General features: G+C 46.0%; 1 protein-coding gene across 1 annotated transcript; it reads left to right on the top strand.

Moving 5' to 3' along the window:
* The first annotated feature begins 933 nt into the window (after nt 1–933).
* On the top strand, nt 934–14,825 carry LOC139233565 (uncharacterized protein in mobD 3'region-like). The gene is made up of 4 exons (XM_070863968.1): nt 934–953; nt 7,177–7,282; nt 7,537–7,782; nt 14,601–14,825. Exons 1-4 carry the CDS (start codon nt 934–936, stop codon nt 14,823–14,825), a joined length of 597 nt encoding a protein of 198 aa, XP_070720069.1.
* Nucleotides 14,826–15,409: the final 584 nt, after the last annotated feature.

Here is a 15,409-nt window from a genome sequence, read left to right as displayed (position 1 = left end):
TCTCCCTTCCGAGTGAGTTATAAGAAAATAAGAAATAGGAACAGGAGTAGGCCATATGGTCCCTCGAGCCTGCTCCACCATTCAATATAATCATGGCTGATCCGATCAACGACTCAGCTCCACTTCCCCGCCTGCTCTCCATAACCCCTTATTCCCTTATCGGTTAAGAAACTGTCTATTTCTGTCTTAAATTTATTCAATGTCCCAGCTTCCACAGCTCTCTGAGGCAGCAAATTCCACAGATCCACAACCCTCTGAGAGAAGAAATTTCTCCTCATCTCAGTTTTAAATGGGCGGCCCCTTATTCCAAGATCATGCCCCCTAGTTCTAGTCTCCCCCATCAGTGGAAACATCCTCTCTGCATCCACCTTGTCAAGCCCCCTCATAATCTTATACGTTTCGATAAGATCACCTCTCATTCTTCTGAATTCCAATGAGCAGAGGCCCAACCGACTCAACCTTTCCTCATAAGTCAACCCCCGAATCAACCTAGTGAACCTTCTCTGAACTGCCTCCAAGGCAAGTATATCCTTTCGTAAATATGGAAACCAAAACTGCACGCAGTATTCCAGGTGTGGCCTCACCAATACCCTGAATAACTGTAGCAAGACTTCCCTGCTTTTATACTCCATCCCTTTGCAATAAAGGCCAAGATTCCATTGGCCTTCCTGATCACTTGCTGTACCTGCATACTAACCTTTTGTGTTTCATGCACAAGTACCCCCAGGTCCCACTGTACTGCAGCACTTTGCAATCTTTCTCCATTTAAATAATAGGTGGAGGCCTTCCGCCGGTGGGGAGAGAAGACCACTGGGGACCGTCCGCTGGTGTGCAACACGTGAAAGAGTCCTCCCGCCCGCTGCACTGCTAGTCCTCCGCTCCAGCAGGGGACAAGCCCGCCGCGTGGAGGCAGATCTAACCTCAACGGTAAGTATGAAGACCTGCAAAAAAAGGTAAGTGCAGTTCTTTTCTTTATTTCTTTTGCAGGGATTCAGGTGAATGGGGTCCGCTGAAGGATTTCTAGTGTTTTTTTAAATGTTTTGAAATATTTTTATTTGATCAGCTCCCCCCTCCCGGGGCCCGACTCAATCCTTGGCGGTACTTTGCCGCCAAGAATGGGAACTACCGCCCGCCACTCAGAATCGATGTGTAAATCCCATTTTTGCTGCCGGACGGTCTTTCCCAGATTTTTCCATTAAACGTCCGCCCAGAGTACCGTCAGGATCTCAGCGGTCCTTTGGGCAGTACTTGGGCGGAACTTAGTTTTCACCAATTTATAAACATAGAAACATAGAAAATAGGAGCAGTAGTAGGCCATTCGGCCCTTCGAGTCTGCACCGCCATTCAATATGATCAAGGCTGATTCTCTAACTCGACACCTTATTCCCGCTTTTCCCCCACACCCCTTGATGCCTTTTTTGTCTCGAAATCTATCTATCTCCCTCTTAAATATATTCAGTGACTTGGTCTCCACAGCCTGGTGAAGCATTTGAGTCACACGGAGTGGGTTAAAGGAGGAAGGAGTCGCTGTGAGCCGCTTGTTCCTGCTGAGGATTCCCGCACAGGTTCTGCTTGGTTCATATTTCAACAACGCAGTGCGGAGATTTGTGCCATGTGTTTTTTTATGGAGTGCCTTTCCAATGTTAACCCTGTTCTCTGCCTTCCATTTGATTGGGGATACCTTGGTGAGATAGTAATATGAGTGACCTTGTATTTTTGTTCAAACTCTTGGAATTTCCTAGAGCTGAATAGAGGTCCGTTGTCTGATATAAATTCATTTGGAATACCAATTGCTTGCAAGATGAGCTATTAGCTACAATGTCTTTCCCCATTCACCCATTTAGTGTCAGCCGTGGCTCACTGGGCAGCACTCTTGTCTCTGAGTCAGAAGGTTGTGGGTTCAAGTCCCACTCCAGGAGCTTGAGCACATAAATCTAGTCTGACACTCCAGTGCAGTGCTGAGGGAGTGCTGCACTGTCAGAGGTGCTGTCTTTCGAATGCGATATTAAACCTGCTGTCTCAGGTGGACGTAAAAGATCCCTAGTGCTATTTTGAAGAAGAGCAGGGGAGTTATCCCCGGTGTCCTGGCCAATATTTATCCCTTAATTGGCATAAGGAAACAGATTATCTGGCCATTATCACATTGCTCTTTGTGGGAGCTTGCTGTACGCAAATTTGCTGCTGCGTTTTCCACATTACAACAGTGACTACACTCCAAAAGTACTTCATTGGCTGTAAAGCACTTTTGGACGTCCGGCGGTTGTGAAAGGCGCTATATAAATGCAAGTCTTTCTTTCTTTCTTTCTTTCTTTCTATCTCTACATATCATATCATATGCTGGCCTTGTGAGTGTCGCCCACATCCCTAGAACGAATTTTTAAAAAGCCGAATTGCTAAAATATTCGTTTGGATGCCTTTCTGATGAGAAGATTAATAGCACAACTGCCTGCCACCTATAAAAGTGAATGTTTTATTGGCTATCAGTGCTTGGTTGTGAACGTAGTCTGTGTAAGCAGTGTGTTTTCCCCTGTACCACATGACTTAAAGCACTGTATCCCTGTGCTGTTCCTAAGCGAAGGTTTAGGTCTGGTGCCAGCCACAAGGTCGCTACACGAGCTTCTTAGAATTGCAATTACCCGCTAACTCCAGTTGTAAGTGACACAGGGAGCTCTGTGTCTGTACCAGGATTGCCCTTGGCAGCATTCTTTCACAGCGCGTCTTCAACCTTCTGAGGAGACCTGTGATGCCGTCACTGATAATAGAAAGACTTGCATTTCTATAGCGCCTTTCATGACCTCAGACTGTCCCAAAGTGCTTTACAGCCAATGAAGCACTTTTGAAGTGCCGTCACTGTTGGAATGTAAGAAACACAGCAGCCAATTTGCGCACAGCAAGCTCCCACAAACAGCAATGTGATAATGACTGGATAATCTGTTTTAGTAGCAGTTCTGACAAAAGGTCATCGAGCTGAAACATTCTCTCTCCACAGATGTTGCCTGGCCTGCTGAGTATTTCCAGCATTTTCTACTTTTATTTCAGATTTCCAGCATCTGCGGTATTTTGCTTCTGTTTCAGTGATGTTGGTTGAGAAATAAATATCGGCCAGGACACTGGAGAAAGCCACCCATCTTTTCTTCTAAATAGTGCTATGGCATTATTTATTTCCACCCGAGAGGGCAGGCGTCTCCCTGAAAGATGGCACCTCCGACAGTGCAGCACTCCCTCAGCACTGCACTGGGGGTGTCAGTCTAGATTTTGTGCTCAAGTCTTTTGAACATGCAGCCTTCTGACTCCAAGGTGAGGGAGCTATCCACTGAATCATGGTTCAGACCTAAGTGCATGAAAGCTGACTGGAACATAAGAACATAAGAAATAGGAGCAGGAGTCGGCCATTTGGCCCCTTGAGCCTGCTCAGCCATTCAATAAGATCATGGCTGATCTGAACTTGGCCTCAACTCCACTTCCCTGCCCACTCCCCATAACCCTTGATTCCCTTGAATTGGCACTAACCCATGAGCCAGTTTCTGGGATGCCTCACACATGCTGCTGGAGGCCAAACCATCTCGGAGTATAAAAGCAAAGAAGTCCTGCTACAACTGTACAGGGTATTGGTGAGGCCGCACCTAGTTACAGTTTTGGTCGCCATATTTAAGGAAGGATATACTTGCATTGGCGGCTGTTCAGAGGAGGTACACGAGGTTGATTCCGGAGATGAGGGTTTGACTTATGAAGATAGGTTGAGTGGGTTGGGCCTTTACATATTGGAGTTCTTATTGTAACATAAGATAATGAGGGGTCTTGACAAGGTGGATGCAGAGAGGATATTTCCACTGATAGCGGAAACTAAAACCAGGGGAGTGTGGGCTAGCACCTCCACATTTTTTGCATGCTTAACGCCCACGTAACGCCCATTTTACCGCTGAAATGACGTATAACGCCCATATATCGCCCAATTTGCCAAAAAATAGAAACTGGCGGGCATTTTTCGGAAACTTATTGCCGAGCGTTACTTTCCCCATGTGCTTAACGGCGGGAAAAAATATTACTGCCCGCCCACTTTTTGGGGTGGAATCAGCAGAATGGGCGAATTCAACGTCCATAATATCATCCAACGTTACTTTCCGCACGGATTTAATGCCGAGATTCAACATTAACACCCGCCCAGTGTTTTTTGTCGTAAAGAGCATATTTACCCAAACTAGCGGCCATGGAGATCGGCCAGCGTCAATTTCACCACCTCGCACACATATCGCCCAGAATATCGCTCGCTCAAAAAAAACGCCCACAAAAAGTGGAACTAACCGGAGTGAATCACAGCGTTATGGACGCCATGTTCTACATCACATGTCGTGTCCTTTAAAAGGCTGCTGTGCTTCAACCTCGGGGGAGTTCGGATGTACTCTGCAGGTTGTTGGAGTTGATGTGAACATCTGTAAAAACATCTTGACCACACTGTGACCGATTGGAATTGAAGAGGTGTGTTCGTCGGGACTTTCCTTGTTTGTGACCAATCGGTGGAAAACAGCGAGCTACTGCAATGGGGCCTGTCCTTTCTCACCCTCTCTTGATGACCAATTACATGCTGCAGACTCGAGATCGCCGAAGGAATGCTGCACAGCATTATGTGCCCAATGTAAGTTGTGCCAGACTGATGAGGAGGACCAGACTTTACACCCCCCATAAGTACAAGGAGAAGCAGTCTCACCTCGACTTGCCCGACACCACCTGCCTTCGGAGACTGCGCTTCCACAAAGAGGTTATCACTGAGGTATGCCAGCTCATAAGGGGAGACCTGCAGCCTGCCAGCACCATCATTACTGCACTGTCCGTCAAGGTCTAAGTCACTGCGGCACTGTTGTTCTATGCACCTTGTTCTTTTCAGGCCACAGCTGGAGACATTTACGGACTTTCTCAGCATGCCACACATTGCTGCATTAGACAGGTCACTGAAGCCCTGTATGCACACAGGAGGGACTTGATCATAGCTTCCCTATGACCAGGGTGACACAGAGTGAGAGGGCTCTAGGATTCTCCAGAATTGCAAACTTCCCCACGGTGCAGGGAGCAATAGACTGTACACACATCGCGATGCAGGCACCTTTTCAGGATGCGGAGGTTTTCAGGAACCGCAAGGGATTCTACTCCCTGAATGTCCAACTGGTTGTTGACCACCAGCAAATTATACTGGCAGTGAATGCTCAATTTCCAGGCAGCATCCATGATGCTCACATCCTGCGTGAGAGCACCGTACCTGACTTGTTTAACAGTGAGCCACAAGGTCAATGCTGGATGTTTGGTGACAAAGGATATGGCCTCCACCTGGCTGATGACTCCTCTGCATGACACCCACACCGAGGCCGAGAGGCGATACAACGAGAGCCACAGAGCAACTTGCAATATCATGGAGAAAACCATTGGATTGCTGAAGCAGCGCTTCAAATGCCTGGACCACTCAGGAGGCGAGCTCCAATACCACCCTGAGCAGGTAGCTCAATTCATGGCGGTGTGCTCCATGCTGCACAACTTGGCTATCAGGAGGTGGACAAGAATTGCCTGTTGAGTCTGACAGTCCACCTCACCAGAGAGAGGAAGAGGAGGACGAGGAGGCGGACACTGATCAGCCCAGCCAATCAGGCTGGCGCTGAAGCCATGCCCCCGCCCCCACCCCTCGTAGACCACATGAAAGGGCACATGGTGGCATGATAGCTACAAGAGCCTTCCGTCAGGAGCTCATCAATGATCGCTTTGCCTGAAAGAACGTTGGTGGTATTTACAAGGCTGACACACTGCTGGGTGTGCAGGTCATACATCAATGGTGGGCATCACCTTGGTACAGTTAAAGTTTAAATTGATTGAAGCTATGTGTAATTATACCCTTTGATGTTAAGGAATCACCAGCGTGTAATGGTGCAGCTATCTGAGCCAATGCGCTACAAGGTTTTGTTACATAAAAAACATTTAAACTGAACATTAGTCTGAAATCATCACAAAACAACCCTTTCCCTCCCAGCGTCCCCCCTCCCCACTCCCACCCGCTTCTCCTCCCCACCTCTACCCCTTCCCCTTCCCCTCCTAACTCCAAGTCGCCTGGCCGAGGAAGCCTCCGGCGATGCTTCATTGGGGGTGGTGGGGGGGTGGGGTGATGGCCGAATCACTGATTGGACGGATACGGGAGAGGGCGGTCCCGAGGTGGGAACGTGCTCCAAGCCAGAAGCAAGATGTTGCTCTGGCTCTCATGTGTCGTTGGCAATGGGGGTGCGTAACCTGGGATGCAGTGCCGCGCTCTGGGACCACTGGGAGCCCTCTGCCACCAGTGTTCCTGGCTCCCAGCTCCAGGGACTCCTCTATCCCTTCCACGTTCTATCTTACTTGTTGGACAAAAACTCGGTGCCAACTATGTTCTTGGTGCTTAGTGGGCTTTTTGCTGCTGGAGAATCTCCGTCGTTCCTCCCACAACAACCAGACAAGCACACACCACAGCCACACATGCTTTCAGTGCCTCTGAGCTCTCTCTCTTTTTGTCTCCTCCTCTGCGCATGTCATGATGACCCTTGACCTCCTGAATCGCAGGAATCGAGTTGCCATGCTGTTGCTAAGGACAGCCACACTTTATGGCAGAAGGTCAAAAACACTTAACGCTACCGCCCATTTGATATCGCTCGCGGTAACACCCATTTTCAAAAATGGAACGTCGAAGAAGCCTTGGCGAGTTGCGACAGTGCAACATGTAATGGCACACACTGCAGCCACGGTGCGCCGGTGTGCCGGTGGTGGAGGGAATCACTGGCCCAGGATTTGCGGTCAGTGGGGGGTTCTTGGGGGCGTACCTGGTTGTCCCGAAGGTTCGGTGACTTGCAGTACGCGAAGGCCAGCGTAGATGCACACCTATCCCAGGAACATATAGGCTTCGTATGCATCACTGAGATCACGTGGGCCGGCCAACCTATCAGAGTAGGGGGATCACATTCATATTTATGTGAGCTCCGGATATATTGAACCACATCAGTATAATGGGAACAGCCCCAAAAACATACAAACATTGAAAATAAATAAAAAAAAATCAAATATTTAAAATTGATCACAATGGAATTAATTATTTAAAACAAATATTTAATGTTTTGAAAAATAAAACTACTTATTTTAAAGGATCTAAAATAAACTTACCTTGTTTAATAGGATTAAATTGACGGAGGGTGAATTGACCGAGGGTGAATTGACCGAGGGTGAATTGACTGAGAGTGAATTGACTGAGTGTGAATTGATGAGAGTGAAAAGTCTGAGGGTGAATTGACTGAGGGTGAATTGACTGAGAGTGAATTGACTGAGGGTGAATTGACTGATGGTGAATTGACTGAGGGTGAATTGACTGAGGGTGAATTGACTGAGGGTGTATTGACTGAGGGTGAATTGACTGAGACTGAATTGACTGAGCGTGAATTGACTGATGGTGAATTGACTGATGGTGAATTGACTGAGGGTGAATTGACTGAGGGTGAATTGACTGAGGGTAAATTGACTGAGCGTCAATTGACTGAGGGTGAATTGACTGAGGGTGAATTGACCGAGGTTGAATGGACCGAGAGTGAATTGACGGAGAGTGAATTGACGGAGAGTGAATTGACGGAGAGTGAATTGAGTGAGGGTGAATTGACTGAGCGTCAATTGACTGAGGGTGAATTGACTGAGGGTGAATTGACCGAGTTTGAATGGACCGAGAGTGAATTGACGGAGGGTGAATTGACGGAGAGTGAATTGACGGAGAGTGAATTGACTGAGGGTGAAGTGACTGAGGGTGAATTGACTGAGGGTGAATTGACTGAGGGTGAAGTGACTGAGGATGAATTGACAGAGGGTGAATTGACTGAGGGTGAATTGACTGAGGGTGAATTGACTGAGGGTGAATTGACTGAGAGTGAATTGACTGAGGCTGAATTGACTGAGGGTGAATTGACTGAGGGTGAATTGACTGAGGGTGAATTGACTGAGAGTGAATTGACTGAGGGTGAATTGACTGATGGTGAATTGACTGAGGGTGAATTGACTGAGGGTGAATTGACTGAGGATGAATTGACAGAGGGTGAATTGACTGAGACTGAATTGACTGAGACTGAATTGACTGAGGGTGAATTGACTGAGGGTGAATTGACTGAGAGTGAATTGACTGAGGTTGAATTGAGTGAGAGTGAATTGAGTGAGGGTGAATTGACTGAGTGTCAATTGACTGAGGGTGAATTGACTGAGGGTGAATTGACTAAGGGTGAATTGACTGAGGGTGAATTGACCGAGGTTGAATGGACCGAGAGTGAATTGACGGAGGGTGAATTGACGGAGGGTGAATTGACGGAGGGTGAATTGACGGAGAGTGAATTGACAGAGAGTGAATTGACTGAGGGTGAAGTGACTGAGGGTGAATTGACTGAGAGTGAATTGACTAAGAGCGAATTGACCGTGCGTGAATTGACGGAGGGTGAATTGACGGAGAGTGAATTGACTGAGAGTGAATTGACTGAGAGTGAATTGACTGAGGGTGAATTGACTAATGGTGAATTGACTGAGGGTGAATTGACTGAGCGTGAATTGACTGAGGGTGAATTGACTGAGGGTGAATTGACTGAGGGTGAATTGACTGAGGGTGAATTGACTGAGGCTGAATTGACTGATGGTGAATTGACTGAGGGTGAATTGACCGAGCGTGAATTGACCAAGGGTGAATTGACTGAGCGTGAATTGACTGAGCGTGAATTGACTGAGGATGAATTGACTGAGGATGAATTGACTGAGGATGAATTGACTGAGGGTGAATTGACTGAGACTGAATTGACTGAGGGTGAATTGACTGAGGGTGAATTGACTGAGCGTGAATTGACTGAGGGTGAATTGACTGAGGGTGAATTGACTGAGGGTGAATTGACTGAGGGTGAATTGACTGATGGTGAATTGACTGAGGGTGAATTGACCGAGCGTGAATTGACCGAGGGTGAATTGACCAAGGGTGAATTGACTGAGCGTGAATTGACTGAGCGTGAATTGACTGAGGATGAATTGACTGAGGATGAATTGACTGAGGATGAATTGACTGAGGGTGAATTGACTGAGACTGAATTGACTGAGCGTGAATTGACGGAGGGTGAATTGACTGAGACTGAATTGACTGAGACTGAATTGACTGAGACTGAATTGACTGAGACTGAATTGACTGAGAGTGAATTGACTGAGGGTGTATTGACGGAGAGCAAATTAAGGCAATAGTTCGGAAGGACATTAGCTTGGATGATGTGGAATCTATATGGGTGGAGCTGCAGAATACCAAAAAAACGTTAGTGGGAGTTGTGTACAGACCTCCAAACAGTAGTAGTGATGTTGGGGAGAGCATCAAACATGAAATTAGGGGTGCGTGCAATAAAGGTGCAGCAGTTATAATGGGTGACTTTAATATGCACATAGATTGGGTTAACCAAACTGGAAGCAATACAGTGGAGGAGGATTTCCTGGAGTGCATAAGGGATGGTTTTTTAGACCAATATGTCGAGGAACCAACTAGGGGGGAGGCCATGTTAGACTGGGTGTTGTGTAATGAGAGAGGATTAATTAGCAATCTCGTTGTGCGAGGCCCGTTGGGGAAGAGTGACCATAATATGGTGGAATTCTGCATTAGGATGGAGAATGAAACAGTTAATTCAGAGATCATGGTCCAGAACTTAAAGAAGGGTAACTTTGAAGGTATGAGGCGTGAATTGGCTAGGATAGATTGGCGAATGATACTGAAGGGGTTGACTGTGGATGGGCAATGGCAGACATTTAGAGACCGCATGGATGAACTACAACAATTGTACATTCCTGCCTGGCGTAAAAATAAAAAAGGGAAGGTGGCTCAACCGTGACTATCAAGGGAAATCAGGGATAGCATTAAAGCCAAGGAAGTGGCATACAAATTGGCCAGAAATAGCAGCGAACCTGGGGACTGGGAGAAATTTAGAACTCAGCAGAGGAGGACAAAGGGTTTGATTAGGACAGGGAAAATGGAGTACGAGAAGAAGCTTGCAGGGAACATTAAGACGGATTGCAAAAGTTTCTATAGATATGTAAAGAAAAAAAGGTTAGTAAAGACAAACGTAGGTCCCCTGCAGTCAGAATCAGGGGAAGTCATAACGGGGAACAAAGAAATGGCGGACCAATTGAACAAGTACTTTGGTTCGGTATTCACTGAGGAGGACACAAACAACCTTCCGGATATAAAAGGGGTCGGAGGGTCTAGTAAGGAGGAGGAACTGAGGGAAATCCTTACTGGTCGGGAAATTGTGTTGGGGAAATTGATGGGATTGAAGGCCGATAAATCCCCAGGGCCTGATGGACTGCATCCCAGAGTACTTAAGGAGGTGGCCTTGGAAATAGTGGATGCATTGACAGTCATTTTCCAACATTCCATTGACTCTGGATCAGTTCCTATGGAGTGGAGGGTAGCCAATGTAACCCCACTTTTTAAAAAAGGAGGGAGAGAGAAAACAGGGAATTATAGACCGGTCAGCCTGACATCGGTAGTGGGTAAAATGATGGAATCAATTATTAAGGATGTCATAGCAGTGCATTTGGAAAGAGGTAATATGATAGGTCCAAGTCAGCATGGATTTGTGAAAGGGAAATCATGCTTGACAAATCTTCTGGAATTTTTTGAGGATGTTTCCAGTAGAGTGGACAAGGGAGAACCAGTTGATGTGGTATATTTGGACTTTCAGAAGGCTTTCGACAAGGTCCCACACAAGAGATTAATGTGCAAAGTTAAAGCACATGGGATTGGGGGTAGTGTGCTGACATGGATTGAGAACTGGTTGTCAGACAGGAAGCAAAGAGTAGGAGTAAATGGGTACTTTTCAGAATGGCAGGCAGTGACTAGTGGGGTACCGCAAGGTTCTGTGCTGGGGTTCCAGCTGTTTACACTGTATATTAATGATTTAGAAGAGGGGATTAAATGTAGTATCTCCAAATTTGCGGATGATACTAAGTTGGGTGGCAGTGTGAGCTGCGAGGAGGATGCTATGAGGCTGCAGAGCGACTTGGATAGGTTAGGTGAGTGGGCAAATGCATGGCAGATGAAGTATAATGTGGATAAATGTGAGGTTATTCACTTTGGTGGTAAAAACAGAGAGACAGACTATTATCTGAATAGTGATAGATTAGGAAAAGGGGAGGTGCAAAGAGACCTGGGTGTCATGGTACATCAGTCATTGAAGGTTGGCATGCAGGTACAGCAGGCAGTTAAGAAAGCAAATGGCATGTTGGCCTTCATAGCGAGGGGATTTGAGTACAGGGGCAGGGAGGTGTTGCTACAATTGTACAGGGCCTTGGTGAGGCCACACCTGGAGTATTGTGTACAGTTTTGGTCTCCTAACCTGAGGAAGGACATTCTTGCTATTGAGGGAGTGCAGCGAAGGTTCACCAGACTGATTCCCGGGATGGTGGGACTGACCTATCAAGAAAGACTGGATCAACTGGGCTTGTATTCACTGGACTTCAGAAGAATGAGAGGAGACCTCATAGAAACGTTTTAAAATTCTGACGGGGTTAGACAGGTTAGATGCAGGAAGAATGTTCCCAATGTTGGGGAAGTCCAAAACCAGGGGACACAGTCTAAGGATAAGGGGGAAGCCATTGAGGACCGAGATGATGAGGAATTTCTTCACCCAGAGAGTGGTGAACCTGTGGAATTCTCTACCACAGAAAGTAGTTGAGGCCAATTCACGAAATATATTCAAAAAGGAGTTAGATGAAGTCCTTACTACTCGGGGAATCAAGGGGTTTGGTGAGAAAGCAGGAATGGGGTACTGAAGTTGCATGTTCAGCCATGAACTCATTGAATGGCTGTGCAGGCTAGAAGGGCTGAATGGCCTACTCCTGCACCTATTTTCTATGTTTATGTTTCTAATTGACTGAGAGTAACATGACTGAGGGTGAATTGAGTGAGAGTGAATTGACTGAGGGTGAATTGACTGATGGTGAATTGACTGAGAGTGAATTGATTGAGAGTGAATTGACTGAGGGTGAATTGACTGAGGCTGAATTAGTGAGTGAGACTTGACTGAGGGTGAATTGACTGAGGGTGAATTGACTGAGGGTGAATTGACTGAGGGTGAATTGACTGAGGGTGAATTGACTGAGGCTGAATTGAATGAGGGTGAATTGACTGATGGTGAATTGACTGAGAGTGAATTGACTGAGGCTGAATTAGTGAGTGAGACTTGTCTGAGGGTGAATTGACTGAGAGTGAGTTGACTGAGGGTGAGTTGACTGAGGGTGAATTGACTGAGAGTGAATTGACTGATGGTGAATTGACTGATGGTGAATTGATTGAGAGTGAATTGATTGAGGGTGAATTGAATGATGGTGAATTGACTGAGAGTGAATTCACTGAGAGTGAATTGACTGAGGGTGAATTGACTGCGAGTGAATTGACTGAGGGTGAATTGACTGCGAGTGAATTGACTGCGAGTGAATTGATGAGTGTGAAAATGTCTGAGGGTGATTTGACTGAGGGTGAATTGACTGCGGGTGAATTGACTGAGGGTGACTTGTCTGAGGGTGAATTGAGTGAGTGATACTTGTCTGAGGGTAAATTGACTGAGGGTGAATTGACTGAGGCTGAATTAGTGAGTGAGACTTGTCTGAGGGTGAATTGACTGAGGGTGAATAAACTGCGAGTGAATTGACTGCGAGTGAATTGATTGAGTGTGAATTGACTGAGAGTGAATTAACTGTGAGTGAATTTACTGAGTGTAAAAATGACTGAGGGTGAATTGACTTAGGGTGAATTGACTGAGGGTGAATTGACTGAGGGTGAATTGACTGAGGATGAATTGACTGAGACTGAATTAGTGAGTGAGACTTGACTGATGGTGAATTGACTGAGGGTGAATTGACTGAAGTTGAATTGACTGATGGTGAATTGACTGATGGTGAATTGACTGAGGGTGAATTGACTGAGTGCGAATTGACTGACGGAGAATTGATTGAGGCTGAATTGACTGAGGGTGAAATGACTGAGAGTGAATTAACTTTGTGTGAGAGTGAATTGACTGAGGGTGAATAGACTGAGGGTGAATAGACTGAGACTGAATTAGTGAGTGAGACTTGACTGATGGTGAATTGACTGAGGGTGAATTGACTGAGGGTGAATTGACTGAGGTTGAATTGACGGAGAGTGAATTGGCGGAGAGTGAATTGACTGAGGGTGAATTGACTGAGGGTGAATTGACTGAGGCTGAATTGACTGAGGCTGAATTGACTGAGGGTGAATTGACTGAGGGTGAATTAAATGTGAGTGAATTGACTGAGTGTGAAAATGACTGAGGGTGAATTGACTGAGGGTGAATTGACTGAGGGTGAATTGACTGAGGGTGAATTGACTGAGACTGAATTAGTGAGTGAGACTTTTCTGAAGCTGAATTGAATGAGGCTGAATTGACTGAGGCTGAATTGACTGAGGCTGAATTTACTGAGGCTGAATTGACTGAGGGTGAATTGACTGAGGGTGAATTGACTGATGGTGAATTGACTGAGGATGAATTGACTGAGGGTGAATTGACTGAGGGTGAATTGACAGATGGTGAATTGACAGATGGTGAATTGACTGATGGTGAATTGACTGAGGGTGACTTGTCTGAGGATGAATTGATTGAGTGATACTTGTCTGAGGGTAAATTGACTGAGTGTGAATTGACTGAGACTGAATTAGTGAGTGAGACTTTTCTGAGGGTGAATTGAATGAGGCTGAATTGACTGAGGCTGAATTGACTGAGGCTGAATTTACTGAGGGTGAATTGACTGAGGGTGAATTGACTGATGGTGAATTGACTGAGGATGAATTGACTGAGGGTGAATTGACTGAGGGTGAATTGACTGAGCGTGAATTGACTGAGCGTGAATTGACTGAGGATGAATTGACTGAGGGTGAATTGACTGAGGGTGAATTGACTGAGGGTGAATTGACTGAGCGTGAATTGACTGAGCGTGAATTGACTGAGACTGAATTGACTGATGGTGAATTGACTGAGCGTGAATTGACTGAGCGTGAATTGACTGAGGATGAATTGACTGAGGGTGAATTGACCGAGAGTGAATTGACCGAGAGTGAATTGACTGAGGGTGAATTGACTGAGGGTGAATTGACGGAGAGTGAATTGACGCAGAGTGAATTAACTGTGAGTGAATTGACTGAGCGTGAAAATGACTGAGGGTGAAGTGACTGAGGGTGAAGTGACTGAGGGTGAATTGACTGCGAGTGAATTGATGAGTGTGAAAATGACTGAGGGTGATTTGACTGCGGGTGAATTGACTGAGGGTGACTTGTCTGAGGATGAATTGATTGAGTGATACTTGTCTGAGGGTAAATTGACTGAGAGTGAATTGATTGAGGCTGAATTAGTGAGTGAGACTTGTCTGAGGGTGAATTGACTGAGGGTGAATTGACTGAGGGTGAATTGACTGAGGGTGAATAAACTGCGAGTGAATTGACTGCGAGTGAATTGATTGAGTGTGAATTGACTGAGAGTGAATTAACTGTGAGTGAATTTACTGAGGGTGAATTGACTTCGGGTGAATTGACTTAGGGTGAATTGACTGAGGGTGAATTGACTGAGGGTGAATTGACTGAGGGTGAATTGACTGAGGGTGAATTGACTGAGGTTGAATTGACTGATGATGAATTGACTGAGGGTGAATTGACTGAGTGCGAATTGACTGACGGAGAATTGATTGAGGCTGAATTGTCTGAGGGTGAATTGACTGAGAGTGAATTAACTTTGAGTGAGAGTGAATTGACTGCGGGTGAATAGACTGAGGGTGAATAGACTGAGACTGAATCAGTGAGTGAGACTTGACTGATGGTGAATTGACTGAGGGTGAATTGACTGAGGGTGAATTGACTGAGGTTGAATTGAGTGAGAGTGAATTGACAGAGAGTGAATTGACGGAGAGTGAATTGACTGAGGGTAAATTGACTGAGGGTGAATTGACTGAGGCTGAATTGGCTCAGGCTGAATTGACTGAGGGTGAATTGACTGAGGGTGAATTAAATGTGAGTGAATTGACTGAGTGTGAAAATGACTGAGGGTGAATTGACTGAGGGTGAATTGACTGAGGGTGAATTGACTGAGGGTGAACTGACTGAGAATGAATTGACTGAGTGTGAATTGACTGAGACTGAATTAGTGAGTGAGACTTTTCTGAGGGTGAATTGAATGAGGCTGAATTTACTGAGGCTGAATTGACTGAGGCTGAATTGACTGAGGGTGACTTGACTGAGGGTGACTTGACTGAGGCTGAATTGACTGATGGTGAATTGACTGAGGGTGAATTGACTGAGGGTGAATTGACTGAAGGTGAATTGACTGAGACTGAATTGACTGATGGTGAATTG

The sequence above is a fragment of the Pristiophorus japonicus genome, chromosome 21 (assembly GCF_044704955.1).
Source record: "Pristiophorus japonicus isolate sPriJap1 chromosome 21, sPriJap1.hap1, whole genome shotgun sequence".
Classification (NCBI taxonomy): domain Eukaryota; kingdom Metazoa; phylum Chordata; class Chondrichthyes; family Pristiophoridae; genus Pristiophorus; species Pristiophorus japonicus.
This window is presented reverse-complemented; position numbering and strand designations above follow the sequence as displayed.